General features: G+C 56.3%; 2 protein-coding genes across 9 annotated transcripts in view; both read right to left on the bottom strand.

Annotated features, from left to right (window-relative positions):
• Window positions 1-325: 325 nt before the first annotated feature.
• Window positions 326-22,542, bottom strand: UBXN11 (UBX domain protein 11). Of its 7 annotated transcripts, none has more exons than XR_012031664.1 (16): window positions 22,403-22,542; window positions 17,456-17,561; window positions 16,666-16,694; window positions 15,957-16,148; window positions 13,488-13,588; window positions 12,925-12,979; window positions 12,389-12,465; window positions 11,023-11,149; window positions 3,770-3,984; window positions 3,394-3,471; window positions 2,777-2,860; window positions 2,281-2,398; window positions 2,045-2,148; window positions 814-887; window positions 595-743; window positions 326-513 (listed from the first exon to the last, which is right to left on the bottom strand). XR_012031664.1 is itself a non-coding variant. In XM_072827678.1 (16 exons), exons 2-16 carry the CDS (start codon window positions 17,524-17,526, stop codon window positions 345-347), a joined length of 1,635 nt encoding a protein of 544 aa, XP_072683779.1. In that variant the 5' UTR covers window positions 17,527-17,561; window positions 22,403-22,542; the 3' UTR covers window positions 326-344. The 7 variants fall into 7 exon arrangements, 6 of the variants coding, with proteins under 6 accessions (XP_072683779.1, XP_072683782.1, XP_072683784.1 ...); XM_072827678.1 differs by having other exon boundaries at window positions 595-735; XM_072827681.1 differs by having other exon boundaries at window positions 595-735; window positions 2,777-2,857.
• CRYBG2 (crystallin beta-gamma domain containing 2) overlaps window positions 22,476-22,749 on the bottom strand; it is a 43,594-nt gene continuing 43,320 nt past the window's right edge. For both annotated transcript variants that reach the window (XM_072827672.1, XM_072827671.1), the window contains exon 22: window positions 22,476-22,612. In XM_072827672.1, coding sequence (XP_072683773.1) covers window positions 22,553-22,612 — 60 coding nt within the window. In that variant the 3' untranslated portion in view covers window positions 22,476-22,552. The remainder of the gene's footprint in view (window positions 22,613-22,749) is intronic.

Genomic DNA, 22,749 nt, shown 5'->3' with positions numbered 1-22,749 from the left:
TTCTACCCCTTTCAAGACAGTGGCTTTGTGCACAGTGTTGGGGAAGTGTCCCCATGTGCTTGTGGTTCTGTGCATATGTATGCACAGGGATCTGCTGGTGGCACACTTGCACATGAGGCTCTTTTATATCAGCTGAGGCTGAGCTGGAGCCTGCCTTCCCTCCACTGGATCTGCTTAGCCCATCTGGGGAGAAGAGGAAACTAGAGGACAAAGACCCAGCAGCCAGGCCCGCCAGCTGGGGCTCAAGTTACAGAGGGGGCAGGTCGGCACCGCCCCCTCCCAGGCCCAGCTGGGCTGCCCGGCTGAGAGAGCCTCACAGAGCAGCCTGTGTGGGAGCGGGCGCTTTATTTGGAGCTGGGGCTGGGTCCTGGGTCAGGCGGTGGGGCCCGGCTCGCCCGAAGCAGCAGCGCTGCACTGGGCACCAGGCCTGCTGCCTGCAGTGTGGCCGTGTCGTCGTGGTAGACCGTGGGTGGGAATGTACTGAAGATCTCGAAGGTGGTGGCATCCACAGCCCTGGAGACCCAGCAGAATGGATCAGGCTGGGTCCTGGGGCCAGAGAACCCCCTATAGCTGCCAGCCCCACCTCTTGCCCACCTGGCCTGTGCAAGCAGGGTGCGCACATCACCAACAGTGTCCTCAGGCCGCATCATCAGCAGGAAGGCCTGCTCACCATTCTCAGACTTGATGCGCAGCATGGAGAGCAGGCGTGCTGGTGACTCTGGGGACTCCTGGTTCCTGTGGGCCTAGAGGCCATCAGTGCCCCCTGGTGGCCCAACCCCAAGGTCCTCACCTCTTCACTAGTCAGTCCCTCACCTCTCGCGCTCAGCAGCCAAGGCTGGTGTCTCTACCACGATTTCCTGGATCCGAGCAGGCAGTGGGCAGCAGTTCTGGAAGGCATCGATAAAAGGGAACAGAGCCCTGGGCCTTGCCAGAGTCACACCCTTCCCCCAACCCTTCTCCCTGACCAGGGATGGATGAGACCAGTGAGCCAGAGGGGGATGAAATGGAAGGGAAGCTTTGGGAGGCAGCCTCAATGTTCCCTTAAGAAGCCTTGAGGTCCCTCAGGGGAGGAGGGGAGACAGAACCCTGCACAATGACTGGGCTGGAGGCCTAACCTAGCATGGGTCAGGGAAGGCTTCTCAGGGGAAATGACACCTGAGCTGTGACTAAGGACAAGTCCAGAGAAATGGAATGGGGCAGGGAAAGAATCCCTGGTCAGGGAAAACTTCTCTGTGGGATGATACATCTGAGAAAGTATTAGCAGTTCATGTGGCTGAAGCTGACAGGTGGACTGGAAGAGAAAAGGTTGGATATGGGAAGAGGACCAACACGGGATGGTGGGCCTCGAATGCCAGGATAAGAGCTTGGCCTTACCCAAGAACCACTGGAGGGTTTCAACTGGGAAGGCCCAGATGCGGTTTAGGTTTAACAGAAGCACAGAGACTGCTGGGGGAGGACAGCTGGCAAGGCAGGAGTGGAGGTGGCAGGCTAGTGAGAGGCCGCTGCAAGTGTCTGAGAGCCACTCCGGAACCTAGTCCAGATAGTGGGCAGAAGGAATGGGGAGAAGGGACGGGTTCGGGAGAGGCGCTGGAGATGGACAGGTCAGGCAGGACTTGGCAATGTGGGGTGAAGGAGGCAGAGCGGTGGAAAACAGGTTGGGTCCCTTCTGCAGGTGGAGATGGGGGAGGAGCAGCAGGATGAGGGGTAGTGAGAAGGGCAGATGCAGGAAGGGGGATCCAGGACTGAACTGGATGTTCCGGTCTGGACCTCGACGAGGTCACCCAGGCCTTGGACTCAACTCCTGGCCTAGACTCTGACTTTTCCTCTCTTGCAGCCACACTGCTGCCAACTCAGCCCCTTGCTGGGTGCCACCTGAGCCTGCCCCAGATTGTTTTCAGGAGATAGTGGAACTGCTCTGAGAGCCTCCTTTCTCCATCTAGGCCCTCCTCAGCAGCCCCTGAGCCTGAGTCTCCAGATTAGCCACTGCTCTGGTAGGTTGGGTCAGGGAGCCCAAGAAGTCTGGGGGAGCTAGAGCTGGCCTTACCTGCAGGGTGTCCCGGATGGGTCCCCGGATGTCAACCACCTCACCTTGCCGGATCACAAACTTGGGGAGCCTGTTCAGGAACTTCTCAGCAGTCATCCTGGAGCCTGCAGGGAGTGCATTGGGAGCCTGGGCCTGGGGAGGGACTGCGAGGGATGGCTGATGGTGGAGGAAACCACCCAGAGCTGGTCCTGCCCAGTGCCCCCACCCCCCTGGCTCAGCCTCAGGGCCAGGTTCACCTGAGTGCTCCATCCTGTCCAGGGGCTTGTGCATCCTCTGTCGGCCCACCACACGGCCCTCACCTGGGAATGGGTCCAGCCCATTCTCTGGGTAAACCTGATTGCGCAGATCACTCACCTGGCAGGAAGGAAAGGCAACAGTGGGGGCCTAGACCTGTAGCCCCGGGCTCCACCCCACAGTTGCCCAGAGGCCTCCCCAGCCTCCCACCCCCCTGTCCCAGGAATAGGCTCAAGGGATAGTCTGATGCAATCCCCATTTTTCAGGTAAACTGAGGCCCCCAAGAGAGCGAGAGAGCTGCAGTTCATGCTACTGTCACCCACCTGGGCGCAGCTCCTACAGGCACTCCTCACTGTGCCAGCTGGAGCCGCTGTACCAACATCCTCCCCAGAGAGCCCCTCTCAGGACCCAGCCAGGAATCAAGGGGCCAGGGTGTGAGGAGAGGGCAAAGACTTATCTTGGCATGAACTGCCTCAAACACCCCCAATCATGACTCACATGGTTTTCAAGCCCAGGTGGTGGTGGTGCACACCCCCTCATGTCCCCTTGCTGTGGAATGACGCACCACACTCCGGGCTGCTGCTGGTGAGTTAACATCGTGACACCCTGCCACAGCACCCCATCTCACCCCCACCCACCCCTGCCAGGAGGGGGCCAGCTCACGCCAAGTCCTTTAATCCCAACATTTGCCCCCCACAGTGCCGCCTTCCACAAAAGCAGATGGCCTCAGGAGATTCTAGGCCAAGCCAGGCCACTTTTGCATAGAACCTCGGGAACCCCAGGCTGTCATGGTGTCCTGGATGCTGGGTGGGGCAGTGCCCCTGCAAGGCTGAAGACTGTGCCTCCAGGGTGCCAGCAGGGGGCACCCCCTGCCGCTTAGTCACAGGCCGCCGCCCTCACTAAGGAAGCGACTGAGGCCACCTGGAGCCTCCCTCCTACGCCCTTCTCAGCCTAGCTTCAGGCTCACCCTCTTCTGGGAAGTCAACAGACCAGGGTTCCCTTGGGGGGTGGGGGTAGTGGCTTCCCACTTCAAACTGGGTGATGTCCAAGGAAGCAGTTTATCCCCACCCCCTCCAAAATCCTCGCACTGGGTATTTTGAGGAGCAGCCCATCACCTTGAAGGGGACTCCATCAGGGTACAGCCGCTGGAGCTCTGAGGGGAAGAAGCCATCCAGTATGTCTCGGAGGCAGCGCTGTGGCAGGGATTGGAAGAGTGAGGCCCGGCTGGACCTGTGCAGTGCCTTCTGCTCTGCTTTCTGTCTGGATGGCAGGCTCTGGGCCTTGGGTCTACCCAATGAATCATATTCTGGACATTTCCAGGGTTCCAGGACTTGGGCAGGGGGGCCATGCTCTGCAAGTTGCACGTGGGCTTGGGTACCTATGAAGGGTTGGTGGAGCTGCACCCCCCCACCCCCCCATCTCCAGCTAATGGTGAGAGAGGGTGGGGCAAGGCCACCAGAGTGGCCTGTCTCCCCTCCCCACCACTCCTACCTGTGTGGAGAGGTCACGGAAGGGCCGGAAGGGCCCATCGAACATCATGAGGCCATTCCGATAGAGCTTCAGTGGGATGGGCTCAAGGACATGGAGCCGTGCTCCACCGGGCATTGGTATCACCTGGGTGTCACCGTCTACCACCAGCTCACTGAGATCCTTCAGGCTGGCCAGCAGCCTGTCAAAGTCCACCTCGGGGGGTGCCAATGAGTCCCCTGGCAAAGAGGATAAACACCCATGAGCCTTTCTTCATGGCAGCTGTGTGCTCCAGCAGCTCTGACCGCCATGGCCCCTGGCACGCTAAGCAGCGGCCTCTGCATCTCTGTAAGTGGCCGCCCGGTGGGGGTGGGGGACAGTTACTGCTACATAATAGCTCTCTTTTACGGAATACTCACCTTGTGCTGGGGGCTTAGTAACTATTGTGCCACTCTCTTCATACCAACTCCTATGCTGTAGGGGCTGTCATCACCCCCATTCTTCAGATGAACCACAGATTAGAGGAGGTTAAAGGCTGCCTAGGGATGCACAGAGGAAGGAGCAGGAGCAGGATTTGATCCCAGCTCTGCCTGTGTCAGCAGCTGAAAAAGCACAGCCCAGAGCTCCCACCTCTGGATTATCTGCCTGGATTCAAATCCTAGCTCTTTGGCTTCCACCTTTGTGACCTTGGTCAAATCATGTAATGCTCTGCACTGCAGCCTCCTCTCCTACAAGGGTCTGGGAAGGTGGACCACGAGAGGGCCAGCTCGGAGCAAGCACCCTGTCCTGTGGGTTACTGTTGCCAACTCTACCTTGCACAGATGGACCTTGGGCCAACCCAGAGGCTATGACGCAGGAGTCATTTATCTCCATTTTACACATGAGGAAACAGGTCCTCAGAGATGAAAAATGACTTGCCCCAGGTCACTTGGCAAATTAGAGGAGGGGCTGACTCTAGAGAATGCTTTTTCCACCCATCTGCACCATCCGGAGGGGGAGGTTGGGGTAGGCACACAAGGTTGTTGGGGTGGATGTCAGGACAGCTGCTGGACAGATCTGCGGCAGACCTCGGCTTGTGCAACTATTTCTGGGTCACACACCCCTTTGAGAAGCTAACATGCTTTGGCCTCCTCTTCTGAAAAGTATTGCACACACAGGTGTGCCTAAGCTTCAGGGGGTGGTGGGGACAGCCACAACAGATGCTAGAACAGAACAGCTGGAGAGCAGGTGGATGCTGGAGGGGTACAGGCTGGGGGCCCTTGGTCAGTCCTGGAAGGGATCTGGCTCCCAAGTAAGTCGTCCACCAGGGTGTAACCCTACAAAACCTCCTGTTTTCACCAGGACAGCCAGGCTGCAGCAGGATGTGGGTCAGGACTCTGGAGGCCCAATTCCTTTCCTCAGAGTGGTGCACCGGCTCTGGAGGTGTGGTGGCTGTGCTGAGGAAGTACGGATGTGGTGGCTTTGTTTCCTGTTGCCTTGTGGCTGCTCAAGGCCTCAGCTGGACTCCCCCATCCCCCTAGATCTGCTAGGTTGTAGGGACTGCACCTGCCCCCACCTCCTCGTGGGGTCCCCTGAAGTTCCTGAGATACCCAAGAAAAACTCACAGAACATCCCTGGGCATCCCTGGTATGAGTCGGTACAATATCAAGCCACTATTCTCCTTTAACAAAGAACTACATTCAGAACACACTGGTAAACCTAAAGATAACAACAGAAAAGCTCATCTCGTTGAACTCCTGCCCCTATCCCTATGTTCTTCCAGATAGGGAAAGAGGCCTAGAAAGGTCAGAGGGTTGGGCCCACGTAGCCCACACCAAGCAGAGCCAGGACCACTCAGATATGGTGACTGCCAATCCAGCTGCATCCTGGGGCCAAGGCTTTTTCAGGGAGTTGATGGACATGGGGTGGTGGGCAGTGGAGGGGGCAGGTGGCAGCCCAGGGGAGGATGCCAAGAAGCAGCTAGAAGGAAAAGAGTCTGCTGAGAAAGTCAGCCCCAGAGGCTCTCAGCTAGTGGGCCTAGGGCGTGGGGACGTCAAGGTGGGGTGCGGTGGGCACGTGTCGGGTGCAGCTGCCTGCAGCGAGCCAAGGGGTCCAGGAGATAGAGCCGCAGCTCTGGGCAAACCAGGCCTGAGACTAAGGAAGCCCAGCACTGCCACCACCTAGCAGGGAGTGCACAACAGAAGCCTGGCCTGTCGCCAGGTCACATGGGGTGAGCCAGGTCAGAGGTCTACTGAGGCATTTCCTCTCTGAGCTGCAGCTCTCCCTCCCTGGAGTGGGAGAGAATAGGAACCTTTATCCCACCCAACAAGATCCAGCGGGGGACTGACTGTAAGGACGACTCCGGGAGTGTCCACTTTGTGCCCAGCACCTAGAGGCAGGTATTACCACTCCCGTTTTAGAAATGAGGAAACCAGGCCTTATAAGGTGACGTGCTACTAGTTATGCAGCTTTTGGAGCCCAGGGGACTCTAAGACTCTAGTCTCCGTGACCATGGAGGCTGCCTGTCAGTGCTGGTTCTTTGGATATTGCTCCTGAGGTCCCTTTCTAAGGAGGGGTGTGGTGCAGAGAGATCATCTCTGAGGCCTCATCCAACTTTGAGCACCCATGATTTTATTAAAAAGGGGATTTAGGGGGATCCCTGGGTGGCTCAGCAGTTTAGCACTGCCTTTAGCCCAGGGCGTGATCCTGGAGTCCCCCCATCAGGCTCCCGGCATGGAGCCTGCTTCTCCCTCTGCCTGTGTCTCTGCCCCCCCCCCCCCGTCTCTCATGAACAAAATTAAAAAAATAATAATAATAAAGGGGGAGTTAGGGAGGCATGGAGATCAAGACAATGCTCCTTGGCCCAAAGCCCAAGACCCTGGGAACCCAGGTTCCTTGGCCTCCCCTCAACCTGTTCCCCCATTCCTCTCTGGAGCCATACTGCCAGGGCTACAGCTTCCAGGCTGTGTGGTCCTAGACAAGTGGACCAACCTCTCTGGGCTTTGGCTTCCTCTTCTATAAAATAAGGACAATAAAAGTCCCCACTTCATAGGTGGCTGTGAGGCTCAGAGGAGGTGCCTGGCAGGTGGTGGCTGCTGTCACCCACATCCCACCCTCTTGCTCACCACTGGCTCACCACCTCCTCTGAGACGCCTTGCCAGGAGCCCCTCCCTGCCCGGAGCCTAAGCCTCCTGAGCTCCTAGAGCCTTGGGCCCACTCCAGAGCTTGGCACTTATCACAGGCTGTTGTCCTTTGGTTTGTTCGTCTTTCCAACCACAGCGGGCACTCCATGAATGCAAGTAGAGCATCCTGGGCCTGGCCCAGAGTGGGTGCTCCGAAGCATGAACTGGATCCATCCCTCCATCCTACCAGCATGTCTGGAGTGGCCAAGCTCTGCTAGGCCCTGAGAATCATGGCTATGCCCACACCCAGCATCCTGCCCTCCTCAAGCTCATACTTGAGTGAAGGAGACAGGGTGACAGCAGTGACCATGGCAGGTGATAAGTAGGACCACTGCGGAGGCTGCAGAGCCCAGAGGAGGGCCAGACCCTGCCCTCCCAGCCGGTGAGTGGTAGGCCTGCTCTGGGCTGGTTCCTCACACCTGCTGCTGTGAATACTAAGGTGCACCCTACAGCCGCTATGCCGGTCCCCACTACCTCACCAAAGGCTGAACAGGAAACAGACCTGCTATCTCCACACCCCTGCAGGCGTGGCCCTGCTCTAGGGATCTGCATTCCCTCTGCTTCTCAGGGGAAAGAGAACAGGCCCTAAGAGTCTCACCACTGCCAGGGTCACGACTAATTCTCAGGCCCCTGTGGTTGAGCATCATGCCACCCATCCCCACCTCATCCTGTGCAGATGACTGTCCCAGGGCACCTGATGGTCCAGGCCTGGGCACCCAGGCACTCCCACCAAGCCTTGGCCCACAGCCGAGCACTGTGTCCCATGCTGGGCACTCTGCGGCCTGACGGGGGCTAAGCAGCCAGGGCTCACGGGCCTCGTTCATCCACCACCAGCAGCCTGCGAGAACCTCCACGTGCACTACAGCATTCGGTGCCCCCAGTGGCCTGGGCATCAGCAGGCTGTCTCCTCATTTCACAGATGAGGACACGGACTCTGAGAGGTGAAGCATTCACCACACAGGCCGCTGGCTCCTCAGCCGGAGCTGTCCACGCAGTCACTCCAGTGCAGAGCCCCTTCCCACAGGCCGGGTGGTGCACAGGCAGCGCTGGGCTGCAGGTACTCCCAGCGGATTCTCCATGGGATTGGGTTTCAGCTAAGCTTCAAAAGAGAGGATAAAAGGGGGCAAGGCACTTGGGGGGACAAAGTAAAGGTTCGAGGGGTTACTGGGGGTGGGGAGGACTCTAGCCTGCCTGGGGTCTAGACTGGGGACACATGGGAGCCCCAGGGACAAGATCTGGAGTCAATATGGCTTCCTGAGCAGAGGAGGGAAGAGGCTCCCACCCAGATGCTGGAGACTGGGGCTTGGGGGAGGGGTGCTAGGGGGTAGGCAGAGGCTGGCAGAGGGAGGAGAGAGGTAGAGGAAGGGCAAGAACTTGGTGAGGCGGGGCATGAAGAGCTGCAGAGGGGACAGGGATGAGGAGGAGGAAGCGTTCATAAGAGACATGGAAAGGGGAGGAAGAGCTCAGAGAAGATGGGAGATTAGTGGGAGGGAGGGGATAGGGATGGGGGATGGGAGCTCAGAGAACAAGGAAGAAGGAGCAAGGAGTTCAGAGGGAACAGGGATGAGGGGGAGGGAGCTCAGAGGGGATGGGGAGGAGGAGGAAGAGTTTGCAGGAAATAGGGAAGGGGAAGAGGAGCTCAGAGGAGATGGAGATGAGTGACAGTGGGGAGCTCCGAGGGGATAGTGAAGAGGCAGCAAGGAGCTCTCAGCCCTGAGGCTCAGCACCTGACAATGGCTTGTGACTGAGCAGGACTGTCCCTTTCAAGTCTCCGCATGCCCTGAAGCACCAGGTATTCTATTTAATGCTCAATTTACTGGTGGGGAGAGCAGGGAGTGGTGAATGATCCAGCCTGGGGCCAGGTCCTTGCAAGGCTTCCCCTGTGCTGGGTCCCCTTCACAGGCCAGTGGACCCTCCTCCCCAAAGCAAGACTCCTGGCACTAGACTGGTTAGCACCATACAGATGCCCTGGCCCACCCTCCCCTGCTGCCTGAGGCCTGTGGGAAGTGGTATCTAACAGAGGGAGAGACAGAGAAATGAGCCTGAGTATCAGGGCCAGCAAGGGGCCCCCTCTGTGCACCTGAGGGCCCCTAGGGCAGAGGCAGCCTGGTGCCTGGGGACAAAGCAGTGGGGGAAGAGAAGCCTAGAGAGTTTGGGGGTGGGAGTGGGAGGAGGAAAAGCTGCTGGAAATGAAAAACATGTTGTTCATCTGGCAGAAGGGCTAAATTGGGGCATCTGGGTGGCTCAGTGTTTGAGGGCTGCCTTCAGCTCAGGTTGTGATCCCAGGGTCCTGGGATCAAGTCCCGCATCAGGCTCCCCACCCAGAGCCTGCTTCTCCCTCTGCCTGTGTCTCTGCCTCTTTCTCTGTGTCTCTCTCATGAATAAATAAAATCTTTTTTTTTTTTTTTTTTTTTAAAAAAGCTAAATTGAGGCCCCTCCTTGTTTAAGAACCAGAGAGCAAAAGGAGGAGGATGCACAGAGGGAGCATATAGCTGGGGGTTTTCACAAGTGCTTTAGCTTTGAAGCACTTCAGAGCCAGCTTATTCTGAGCACAAACAACACAGACCTGAGAGGGCTGCTCTGTTTCTGGCAGGGACTGGGTAGGACAGGAGTCCACAGAGCCAGGTCCAGAACCAGCTATCTGGTCTGACCCCCAAAGGCTCTGGAAGGCCCTCCACTGGCCAGGAGGAAGGCTGCCCTTCAGCTGGCAGGGGCATGTGGAGGACCAGGGTGCGGTGTTGGCAGGCCTCTGGCCCTAGACCCCAGGAACGTTCTTAGGGCATCTGGCAGTCACCTTTCAGAGCTCTACCTCTCACCCAGGAGGGGCTGTCCCAGGCGTCCGTTTCCTCCTGTCTGCTCCCTAATGCACAATCACCAAGGCCACAGATTCCACCGCCTATATCTGCCCTGCCCCTCCTCGCCGTGCCTGCCGGGATCACCCTTCCACCAGACACCAGCTCATCCCCTACCTGGATGACTGTAACCACCTCCTAAATGGGCTCTCGGCCTCAGGTCTTGCCCCCTTCACTCAACGGTCTCCAGACTTCTTAGGGGCCTTGGTTTCCCATCTATAAAATGGAACAACCCCTGGCCCATGTTAAGGCTATTTATGAAAATGCTTTGAAAGCTGCAAGTGTTGTACAAATGGGAAGTGATGTTCTCAGAACAAGCAGTGAGGGAGCTGTCACCTGAGACTTCAGAGGATCTGCTCAAAGCTCAGACCTGAATGGGAGAGAGGACTCTTCATGTTTTGAAATTTATGGAATCAAGACCGTGTTATCATTCTCCAACTACTCCCCTCAGGAACCATGCTCATGCCGGCTCCCAGGAGGCTGCCACTGCCACCTGACTATGGAAAACAAGAAAAGCCCTATTTGTTGGTAGGCCTTGCACAATGACGGGCAAGGTTGGTGCTAGGTGCTCTGCATCCACCCCACTGACTCCTTCCAACTCCGCAGGGAAGAGCACACCCTCACTGATGGGGAACTGGGAGCTCAGAGAGCAGAAGCCACGTGCCCAAGTCACACCTGGAACAGGTGGTGGAATGGAGATGAGAATCCAGGTGTGACTGGCTCCAGAGCCTGGAAAAGCACCTTCTGGGCAATCACCTTCGTTCTTTGAAGAGAATGGGCTGGGCTTTCAGAAATGGCCAGTTCTATGGCCCCATGTCTGGGGGGGTGCATTCCTCTGGACATGAGCATCAAGTTAAGAGTAAAGAATGGTGGCGTCCTAGAGAACCGGGGTGATTTCAACGGCCCGGCTACAAGCAAGGCTGAAAAAGGAACGCGAAGAGGGGATGAGCCCGGCACCGCGGGCAGCTTCCAAAGCAGAGGACTCAGTTTTTAACAACTTTGGGGCAGACGACACCATGTAAACTCTGGAGCCTGAGACAAATGAGGTCTTCTTCCATCTGTCTCTGGGTCTCTGGAGCCCTTGAAAGAGGAGCAGGCAGAGGGCCCGAGGCAGCTTCGGTGGTCAGTGACGGAGCCTGAGGCCTTTCCTCCCTGCTCCGGGGTCAGGGGCGAATGAGATGGGCTCTGCACAGCTGCTGGCCCAAAGGAGGGTGCTGGGGAGCTCCTTTCGTAGGAGGGGTCGGGGGCGGACCCCCTACTCTACCTGGTTTCCACAACTTCTTGGCTGTCATCCAGTCCCTCTTGCCATCCTCTGAATCTGACTGGTCCTCGGAGTCCTCGTCGTCCGCGGGCTCGCCCACCCACTGCAGCCCGTAGTCCCCGAGGAACCGCTGCACGGAGAGAAGGGCCAGGTATGGGGGGCGGGGGGCGGGCAGCCAGTCCCCAGCCTCAGGCTCCGCTTGTCAGCTCGCAGAGCCAGCTGGGCACAGGGACTGGCGCTGGGGTCTTGGCTGCTTCCCGCCCGACCCTGGGAAGCCTATTGGCCCCCTGGAGCCACAGGCTCTTTCCTGCCCCATAAGCTTGGGAGGACTCAGTTAAGGGAATTCACGTGGAGGGCTTAAAGCAGGGTGTCCGGCACCGTGGGACCCACCGCAGGCGGCCCTGATGGCAGCGGGGACCCCGTGGGTGGCCTGAGTGGAGGAGGGGCAGGGACGGGGCAGGGCCTCCCATCCCCTCTGCCGCAGGGAGACTTCTGACTCGGCTACACTTCCTGGGGCTGCTTCTGCAGCTCCTGCTCTCCTAACCCCCTCAGCAGCCCTAGTGGCCTCCCGGGGCCAACCCTTCAACACGGACCGCCCCGCCCTTTCGTGCGTGCTCCCGGCGTCCACGCTTGCGGTCTCCCAGGCCTCTCAGGATGGACTCCTTCCCCTGGGCACGGCTGCGCGGCCCCGGCCCCGGCCCCAGCTCTCCAGCGTCGCCGCCCCGACAACTGCAACTGCGCTTCCACCCGCCTCGCCGTCCACACCTCTGGGACCTCTCCACGGTCTCCCATCCTCGAGGACAGAATCCAGCCCCGCACCACGGACGGACGAGCCCCCGATGGTCCTCGCGCCTCGCCCTCTCCCTCTGGCCCGCCAGGCCCGAGCCCACCAAAGTCTGCGCAGCAGGACGCGGAGCAGGACGCGGAGCAGGACGCGGGGCAGGACGCGGGGCCCGGCATCTACTCTGCGGCCTTGACACTCATGCCCGGCCCCCTCCTCGGCCTCCAGATCTGCCCGATGCCACCCCGCCGAGCGGTTCAGGCTCCGGCTCGTCTCTATCATGTCACCCCTCTAAATACCTAAATATTTTGTCGAAATCTCTGTACCCTCTGAGAGGGAACAGCACGGGCCAAGGTCCTGAGGTGGGAAGAGCTCGACGTGGTCAAGCAGAGGCAGGCCCGGGCTGAGAGGCGAGGCCCCCGGCGGGACCCAGGGGCTGGCTGGTCGGGCGCCGGACCCCTCCCCCGCTCTCCAGACTCTGGGTTAGTGCTGAGGAGGGAAACGCGGGGCGTACGGGAGGGGGACCCAGACCGGTGCGCCCGGGCCAGGTCCTGCGGGGCGACAGCTGTGGGGCGCCGGGTCTTTCACCTCCATCTCCCCGACCTGCCGCTGGAGCCGCGAGCACATGGTCTCCAGCTCCTGCTGCTGCTGCGCCTTCACCTTGCCTGCAGGGGAGGATCGGGAGGGGTCTGCGGCCGGCAGGGAGGCCGCTGGACCACCTCTGGCCTTGCCCAACCTTCTACCCCGAGAAGGGCATTTGGAGCAGCTGCCCCTTGAGAACTCGAGGGCTCCCCTGAAGACTGCCTGCTTGGCCTCTCCCCCTGACCTTGAGAGGAGAGCCCCCCAACCTCACCCCCCCCCAAAGGCTCCTGAGAGGGCGGTGTTCCTTCACACTTCTGACAGTGTGCCCTGTGCTCAGGGCTGGGCTATGTGTGCACCCAGGGGACTCAGTCCCACAGAGGAGGGCGCTGTCCTGGGTGTGCCATTGCCTGTGTCTGGGCTCAGCTGTCCAGGCCCCGCTACAGGACTCAGCTTGATGGTCCTGGAGCCCTGATGCCCAGGAGCCACCAGCCCACGGGAGGTGCCCCAGGAGGGCTGACCAGCCCACCAAGTGCGCCTCTTACCCTCGTGCTCCTGGAAGGTCTGCACCATTTCCTCCAGGGCCCGTATCTTCCGATCCTGCAGCAGCAAGACAAGGAGGGGCAGGCAGATTTGGGGGTTCCCAGAGTGCAAGGGAACTTTGCTGGGGACTTCTCCCTTCAGCTGGGAAGATCCAAACTTCTTGCCTCTGTGGGGCACTGGGGAGTTTAAAGACCCTGCCCCTGCCACTCTTTGGCACAGCCACTGCTCCTATACCTCAGATATCCTTGTGGTTCCACTGTGGTGAGGAAAGGTGTGGAGCACCCCAAGTGCTCCAGAGCTCAGCAGCACTGCTGCCATCTAGTCCAAGGCTACTTACTGGCCTTGTTCGGCTGTAGAGAAGACCCTTAACCTCTCTGCTCAGGTCACAGGGATCCAGATCAGCCTCAGGCCATACCTGGTCCTTGAACTGGGACGTTCAGTGGGAGAGATGGTTCTAGAACCCACCTACCCTAGCTTATTGCGGGAGTAAGCTCACTGGCCTCCCCAGCCTGGGCCCTTCCACCCCTCAGACCAGACCCTGGCCCTCTCCCCACCAGGGTCCCACCTTGGACAGAAGCTCATCAGCCTGAGACTTCACTTGCCGCTCCAGGTCCCGCATCTTCCTGGTCAAGGTGGCCACCAGCTCCGAGTCATGGAATACAGGGACTGCCAAACGGACAAAGTCCTAGAGCCCAGGCCTACAGCAGAGGCTGAGGCGTGGGGGGCCAGTGGACGGGGACAGGGATCTCCAGAAGCAGAAATAAGAGGAGTACTTGTAGCTGCCACTTAGATAATAGGGACTATCCTACATACTCTGCTCATGTCAGCTCATGCTGTCCCCACAATGCGCCTCAGTTTACAGGAACACAGAGGATAGGGAAGCGAGTCAGCACCGAGGACAAACAAGCACCCAGATCTGCATGTGGGCCCTCCAAGTGGTGCACGGCCTGGACTCCTCGAGAAGTCAGTGTCATTTTTTAAAAAGGCAAAGTCACTGTTCTACGGAGGTGTAACAAACACAGTGCGTGACCCTGATTAGAACCTAGATCAGGAAAAACAAGAGCTGTGAGATCATTTTGGAGCATAGGAAATTGGAGCGCAGAAGAGGCTTGAGCGTATCACCGCATCATCCACATTCTTAGGTGGTGTCACTGCTCCGTGGTCATGTGCTTCCTTATTCTTGGGACAGGCACACTGAAGTGCTTACGGGTGAAACGTCATGATACCTGTAATCGACTTCCAAATGGTTCATCAACAAAATACATTTACATTCATAGATATGTGTATACGGACAGAGAGAAAGCAAATTTGTGGCAAAATGTCACTCATTGTTGCGTCTAGATGGCAGACATAGAGGTGTTCACCTTACTATTATTTTAATTTCTTTATAGGCTGGAAATTCTTCAACATAAGAAGTTTGGGAAAAGAAACCGAGAGACACACAGGGAGGAACAGGTCCTCCTTTCCCTGCACATGGGCCTGTGTGTGAAGCAGGAACTGCATTTTTCACCATGCAGCCATATGGGCTGACATGCCAAGGATGGCTCAGTGGAAAGATGGAGAAACCTGAAAATTTTTTATAGATTTTATTTATTTGGGGCAGCCCGGGTGGCTCAATGGTTTAGCGCTGGCTTCGGCCCAAGGTGTGATCCTGGGGACCCAGGATCGAGTCCCGTGTCAGGCTCCCTGCATGGAGCCTGCTTCTGCCTGTGTCTGTGCCATTCTCTCTCTCTGTGTCTCTCATGAATAAATAAATAAAATATTTTTTAAAAAAAGATTTTATTTATTTGAGAGAGAAAATGCACACTTGAGTTGGGGGCAGGGGTGGGCAGAGGGAGGAGAAGCAGACTCCCCGCTGAGCCCGATGGAGCTGAAGGCAGACATTTAACCCACTGAGCCACCCAGGTGCCCCAAAACCTGGACTTTCGATGATGTCTTTGAGTCGATGGATTAACAATCCTGGAGCTGCCTCCTGGACTTCATGATATGCCAGACAACAAGTCCTCCTCAATGTTCATGCTAACTGATTAAGGGTTTTCTCTGACTTGTAGTCAAAGCTTTGTAACAGACAGACAGACATCTGGGCTGGTCAGTGCATAGAGCATGGATGAGCTCACTGAGGCAGAGGGGAGGGGGGAGAGCTGGGGAGAGAGAGAGGGAAGGAAAGAGAGAGGGAGAGGGGGGAGGAAGCATCACACTGAAAAGCTGGGAGGAAAAGAAGGAGCTAGCAAAGAGAGGAAAGAGCCTCAGAGGCAGGAAGAAATCTGAGAGAGCAGTGTCATGGTGGCCAAGGGCCCAGAGTGATCTGAGAAGGAGGGAACGGTGACCCATGTGGAATGCTGCTGTGCACAGAAGTGAGACAGGACAGGCAAGTCCTTGTTTGTGACCTCGGTGGGGACAGACATTGGCTGAGAGTGGGGTGAGGAGCAGATGTCAGGGGAGAGGCTGAGAGTCCTGGGATGGCTCCTTAAGGGGAGGAGCTGGTTACTGGGGTTACTAAGGAAAGTGTCCCCAGCTGGGCTGACTCTGTGCCTGAATGGCTGTGGGGCCAGGCTCTTCTGTCTCCTTTCCCCACTTCAAATCCCTGTCCTATAACACGGAGGAGTGTTCAGTGGAGGACTGCCTCCCACCTCACACTCACAGACCTTGTAGGAAATGGGAGGCAGAGACATAGAATGTTGCCTACCCAAGATATCACAGCTAGCGGAACATTCTAATCTCATTCCCAGCTCCTCCAGGCTTGCAGCAGACTCTGACCCTACCTGCCCACGTCTCCCCCATGTCTGGACCCGTTCCACCCTCTCTCCTCTGGGAAGCTGCCCCGTGAGCTCCATCTGGGGACCTCTGAGATGAGTATCACCACAGCTCTTTGGGGAGGGTGCAGGCCAGGCAAGGAGGGCTGTCTGGGGACCGTGGGCTCACTCACAGCAGGCCACAGTAGGTCTGTGCCTCTCTGGGCTTCCTTCGGCTGCCCCCTCTCTGAGACCTTCTCCGGCTGCTAGGGACCCAGACCCTTTTAGGCCTCTGTTCTCACCTTGCCTACTCACAGGGGCACCTACGCCGCCATAGCATGAAGGGATGGAGATCCTTTCTTCTGAGCCATGTCCATTATTCAGCACGTCCACCTCGTCTTCTGCAGACAGGGATGCCCAGGTCACTGCTCTGGGGCTGAGGCCCAGAGGAAGCTGGGACCCTGGGCTCTGGCCTGGATAAAGCAGCCTGGATGCTGTACTCCCAAGTGTATGTGAATAGAACATGTGGGATGTCAGGGAGCAAGGATCCAACCAGAACAGGCTTCTTGTAATTCTGACAGCCTGGCTCCCGGGAGGACTTGAGTAGCCAATGCCAGCCACACGGTGGCAGCAAGAATGGGGTTGGGATGCCAAAGTCTGAGCCTGCAGGAGGCAGGGCAGAGAAATGAGGATGGGGCTTCTGGGAGAAAAGGTGGTAATGGGCTGGAGAAGGCTGGGGTCTGACCCCTATGGCTTCTCGGCACCCACTGGCCCGCCCCACAGTAAGTGGAGGGGTTCAAATGCTAGCAATGACATCTCTTCTAAGGGGGTGCGCCTCCTAATCAGAAAGCTGCCAGGAAGCCCTGTCCTCGGGGAGGGATGAGGGAGCTGCAGGTGGGCCAGCTGCTCTGGTTGACAGGGGTGATCATCCTGTTCCTTCTCTCCGTCTGCACCCCAGGGAGACCAGCAGGTGGGAAGTGAGGGGGACACGAGGGCAGAGCCCACACTTACCATCTCCGTAGAGTTTTATCCCTCGCCTCCTAGGAACCCAGGCAGGAAGGAAAAGACAGATAGACAAGTTAGGACCCTCTGGAATGTCCCAGGGGGTCAGTCTAGGTGCCCAGCCAAGCCTAAAGGAGATGGAGGCTGGGCCTCTGCCTCCCGAGGCTATCTCCTTCCCAAATCGCATCCTCGGCACTGGGCAAGCCAAGGGACAGGCTTTGAGGTGTCCCCTCCTCCCAGCAGAGAAGGGCGGGGAAGGGCTGAAGGGCAGAGGTTTGGGTGGAAGACACAGAGCTCCCAAGCCCAGAAGCCCAGCCCCAGCTGTGTTTTAAAATGACTGTGCAAACCCCAGGTGGGTCCCTTGACTGCTCTAGATCTCCCCGGCCTTCAAATGACTCAAAGTGGTGTTCAGAAGAGCAAGAAGAGAGGTTAAAAAAAAAAATGCTTCAAAAGGATGAAGTGCTAGACAGATGTAAAGCGTTCTCTTCCTGAGGGCCAGCACGTGGCTGGCCCAGGGGAGCCCTACAATCGGTGTTTGCCAATGAACACGAGAACGATGAATAACCGGGTGCCGCGCCGCTCCCACCCAGCCCACACCCTGCTAGACGGCACAACCCAGTGTTTGCTCAGACGCCGCAGAGCCTCTCTGAAGAAGTTAGAAGAGAAAGATACGGTGGTCAGGGAAGGCTATGTGACTCCTCACCTTTTCCCGGAGACACTAGGAGCCCTTCTCCTAGTCCACTGGGCTGAGAGGAGGCAGGGGCATGAACATAAATACCCCCTGAGGCTGGTTCCTTACCCTGGATTCACAGGCTCTGACTGCAGGGGGACTCTTCGGGTCTTGCCAAGGGAGGCCAAAGGTGAGCTCATAGCTCTACTTCTAGATTCTAGCTGTCAGGAACTCCCTGAGAAGATGGAAGGAAGTCAGTCCCAGGGGACAGAGGGAGCCCGGGGCTTCAGGATCAGGGAAACTTCCTCTTCCCTCATTTCTTTTCCCAGGAGGGAGCACTGTCCAGGGAGCAGCACCCCTCACTTCTTCCCACCGCCCCTGCAGAGGTTTCTGGAGGCAGGTTGGCCTCACGATCCGTGTACTTGACGTCTGCTGGATCCTCTGGATATCTTGCTTTCTGCTCTGGCCCTGGGGGCCCCTGGACTGGCTGGGAAAGGGGGATGGGGTACAGAGATGGGTCAGAAGCCTGGGACTTTCCCAACTTACAGCCGGGTCACCAGATTACCCAGAAGGCCTGGGGCTTTTAGCCATCCTTCAAGGAGCTGTGGACACAAAGCTCAAGTGTCCTGTTCCCTCCTACAGGAACTCAGCTGTCATTCTGACTCTCGGAGCCACAGAGGAGCAACCCAAGGGCAGGATTCGACCAAGGCACAGTCTGTGTGGTAGGGAGATCAAGAGCCAGGCTCTGCCGTCCACCAGGTAACCCGTGCCTTGGTCTCCTTTGATATGGTGACAGTACCAGCCAGGTAGGGTTAACAAGAGGATTCAGAGATAACACACATAAGGCACGGAGCCCAGTGCCACACTGAGGGGAGGCACGGAAAAATGTAAACTGTGGGGGCGCCTGGCTGGCTCAGGCTGGTGGAGCCTGCAACTCTGGATCTCAGGGCTGTGAGTTTGAGCCGCATGTTGGGTGTAGAGATTAGTTAAAAATAAAAAAAATTTGGGCAGCCCTGGTGGCTCAGCAGTTTAGTGCCGCCTTCAGCCCAGGGCGTGATCCTGGAGACCCTGGATCGAGTACCACGTCAGGCTCCCTGCATGGAGCCTGCTTCTCCCTCTGCCTGTCTCTGCCTCTCTCTCTCTGTGTCTCTCATGAATGAATAAATAAAATATTTTTTAAAAAATAAAAATAAATTTTAAAATTTTAAATAAAATAAAATCTTTTAAAAAAGTTTTTAATGTTATGGCTTTTGTTGCTATACACTGAGGACATTCAAACATGTTCATTCCCTTCCTTTCCTCTTCCTTCTGGAAAGATGAATGCACATCAGTGATGGAATTAAAGGCCAACACTAGGGCAGCCCGGGTGGCTCAGTTGTTTAGCACTGCCTTCAGCCCAGGGTGTGATCCTGGAGACCTGGGATCGAGTCCCACGTTGGGCTCCCTGCATGGAGCCTGCTTCTCCCTCTGCCTGTGTCTCTGCCTCTCTCTCTCTCTCTCTCTCATGAATAAATAAATAAAATCTTTAAAAATAAATAAATAAAGGCCAACACTATTCAGTGAATTAGTACATTATGTGGCTAAATATCTACAAATCCTAGAACCAGAGGACCCCCATCAGGGCCTGAATCAAGCCTTTTTAGGACAAATCCAAGGCAGTTTCACTTTGAAAATGTATGGCACTGGTTTCCACCCCGCCCCTGAAGCTGCCCGGCATGGAGGCTGGAGGCAGCTTCTCAGTCTTCATTCCGGAGTTTGGGTCTCATACCCCACCAGGTCTAGTGTTGCCTCATCCCTACCATCAGCCTTCCCAATCTGCCCCTAGCCTCCCCCTAGTCCCTGCTGTCTTGTCCAGGCATCCTAATGGTTTGTGTGGCACCAAGTGCAATAGTCCCTCATGGTTCCCTGCTCCAGCATCTGGCCAGAGGGATCTTCATAAACATAAAGCTAACACGTTGGGGTGCCCGGGTGGCTCAGTGGTTGAGCATCTGCCTTTGGCTCAGGTTGTGATCTCGGGGTCCTGGGATCAATGCCCACATCGGACTCCCCACAGGGAGACTGCTTCTCCCTCTGCTTGTCTCTGCCTCTCTCTCTCTCTCTCTCTGTGTCTCGCATGAACCTCCCAATGGCTCCTCCTCACCCAGAGAAAAGAAATTCAAAATTCCTTAACATAGATGATCAGGTCCCTGCCGATGCCTCCTAACCTCACTCCCCCATCTCCCCCTCTTACACTCAAGCCAGCCTGGCCTCAAAAGCACTGGCCTTGGCACATGTGGCTCCCCCAGCCTAGAACCCCTTCTTGGAATAGCATCCCTACTCCTATCTTCACCCTTCCCTTGGTTGGGCTAACTCCTCTTTTTTTTGTTTTTGTCTGTTCTTTAGTTTTAAGTTTTTTTTTTTTTTAAGATTTATTTATTTATTTATTTATTTATTTATTTATTTATTTATTTATTTATGATAGACACACAGGGCGGGGGGGCAGAGACATAGACAGAGGGAGAAGCAGGCTCCATGCCGGGAGCCCGATGCGGGACTCGATCCCGGGACTCCAGGATCGTGCCCTAGGCCAAAGGCAGGCGCCAAACCACGGAGCCACCCAGGGACCCCCCCAGCCACCCAGGGATCCCCCAGTTTTAAGTTTTTATTTGAAAGTTATTATAGATTTGCAGGAAATTAGGAAAATAGTACAGAGGGGATTTGTCTGCCCTCACTCAGTTGCTCCCAACAGTGACACTCTATGTGTGTATCTATTTATGCTATCCTACCCATATGTACATCCCAGATAACCACCACTGCAGTCAAAATAAAGAACTACTCCATCAGCACAGAGTTCCCCTCACCATAAGGCTCTCCCTCATGCCAACCCTTTCTAGTCACCCATGCCATCCCCAACCCCTGGAAACCACTACTGTTTTCTTACTTCAAGAATGTTGTATAAGTGGAAACACACAGTATCAACCTTAAAAAAAAAAATCTTTATTGAGACCTAACTCAAGCACTTAGTTCTTTTAAAGTGTACGATTCAGTGGTTTTTAGTATATTCACAGAGTTGTGAAACCATCACCACAATCAATCTTTAGAACATTTCATCTGCTATCAGGTGATGTTCCTTTTGTGGCTAACACTGTCCTGTGTGAACTTCCACTGGGCTTGATTACCCCTCCCTTCTCCAAACTCTTATCACCATTAATGACCACTCAGAAGAAACTACTTTTAGGGGATCCCTGGGTGGCGCAGCGGTTTAGCGCCTGCCTTTGGCGCAGGGCGCAATCCTGGAGACCCGGGATCAAATCCCACATCGGGCTCCCGGTGCATGGAGCCTGCTTCTCCCTCTGCCTGTGTCTCTGCCTCTCTCTCTCTCGCTATCTCTCTCTCTCTGATGACTATCATAAATAAATAAATTAAAAAAAAAAAAAAGAAACTACTTTTAAAAAGGCGGACATTAACAAGTGTTGGTGAGGTGAGGAAATTGGAACCTTAGCTTGAATGGAAATGGCACAGCAGCTGTGGAAACCTCTCTGGAAGTTCCTCAAAAGGCTACCTTATGGCTCAGCAATTCTGCTCCTAGGTAGCTTCCCAAGAGAATGAAAACTTTTTTGTGTGTATATTTTTTTATTGGCGTTTGAATTGCTAACATATAGTATAACACCCAGTGCTCATCCCGTCAAGTGCCTCTCTCAGTGCCTGTCACCCAGTCACCCCATCCCCCCCCACCTGAGAACGAAAACTTATGTCCACACGAAAGCTCATCTACACGTTCACAACAACATTATTCATAATATCCAAAAATGGAAACAACCCAAAGGTCCATCAGCCAATGGATGGATAAAGAAGTCTGGTATATCCTTACAATGGAAGCCATGTCACCACATGAATGGATCTTGAAAACATTATGCTAAGGGACAGTCACAAAACACCACATATTGTTATAACCCCATTGATCTAAGATGTCCAGAATGGACAAATCTAGAGACAGAAAGTAGACCAGTGATTGCCTAAGACTGGGGGCTGTTGGGGGGGTGGGGCAAACAGAGGTAGTTGCTGAAGGGTACAGAGTTTCTCTTCAGATGCCAGAAAATGTCTATATTGATTGCAGTGATGTTTGTACAACTCCCATGAATATCCTAAAAACTTGAAACTTACATTTCAAAGGGGTAAAGTATACAGTATGGGAATTATATCTCAACAAAGCTATCACAGAAAAAAGGTCCCCAAACCCAACCCAACACCTTCCCTGAAAATAAGCTCCTCGCACTTTCCCCTACTTAATGGGACCCCATCAACCAACTACAAAATTTTCCTCTCCTTCCTTCTCTCTTAATCCCACCCATCTCCAAACGTTGCAGGTTAAACTCTGCAATGTCTCTCACACAGCTCTGCTCTCTGTGCCCACGGTGGCCCTCCTAGGGGCCCTCTCACTGCCCTTCCTTGGGGCTGTCACGATGGCAGCTGACTTCCCTGCTTTCCGGCTCACCTCCAGCCCATCCAACACACTGTCTCCGGATTAATTTTCCCCATGGATTATGAGACCCCTGAGGGTGACGACGGCATCTCCCTATCAGTTTGGGGACTCCGGAGCGAGGGCGGGACTATGTCTCCTCCTCCCTCAGACTGGGGGTGGGAGTGGATCTGAGGATAGAGCTACGTCTACCCCCCTCACTTGGGGGCTTCCAGGCTGTGACTTCCCCCTCAGGCTGGGCTGTCTCCCCTTCAGGCCGGGGCTGGGAGAGGACAGCTGTGCCCCATGCCCCACATCTCTGGGGCCCAAGTCGGGGCCCAAGTCAGGCCCCAGTGTTCTCCAGCGCCGACAAGGCCCGGCCGGCTGCACGCCTTCAGCCCTCAGTCTCCAGCTGGAAGTGCTCACGACGCGACTTGAGTCACGATCCAGCCCCTCCCAGGGAACCGCGTCGCCTCCTCCCGCCTCCTCGCGGAGCCACGGCAGGCGGGGGCCCGAAGCCGCTCCCAGGCCGCGGGAGCCTGCCGGGCGCGAGGCTCGCGGGTCCCGGGGCTCTCGGGGCGAGCACCCCCGCCTGCGTGGGGGATGCCGGGGCCGCAAAGTTTTGAGCCGGGACTCACCGCGCAGGGCCTGGGAGCCGTCCCGCGGCGCCGCCATCTTGTTGTCACGCGGTTTCCCAGGCGACCAGGGCCCGTGCGCTTCTCATTGGCTAGTTCGAGGGTCCCGGGCGGGTCCCACCGCCTGTGCTCGAATGCTATTGGCCCGCGGGTCTAAACTCTTAGCGGGACGCTGCAAATCCCAGAAGCCACCGCCCTGAGCGTGTTCGAAATCTGGAGAAATGAAGGGTCCAGTTACACCCTCCCACCCCGAGAAAGGGGGGGAACCTGGGGTTGGATTCATGAAGCCTCTGAAACCTGAATGTGTAATCCGACAGTGCCACTGTTTTTGCACACTTGATTTGCGGGGA

Source organism: Canis lupus, chromosome 5, assembly GCF_048164855.1.
Source record: "Canis lupus baileyi chromosome 5, mCanLup2.hap1, whole genome shotgun sequence".
Classification (NCBI taxonomy): Eukaryota; Metazoa; Chordata; class Mammalia; order Carnivora; family Canidae; genus Canis; species Canis lupus.
This window is presented reverse-complemented; position numbering and strand designations above follow the sequence as displayed.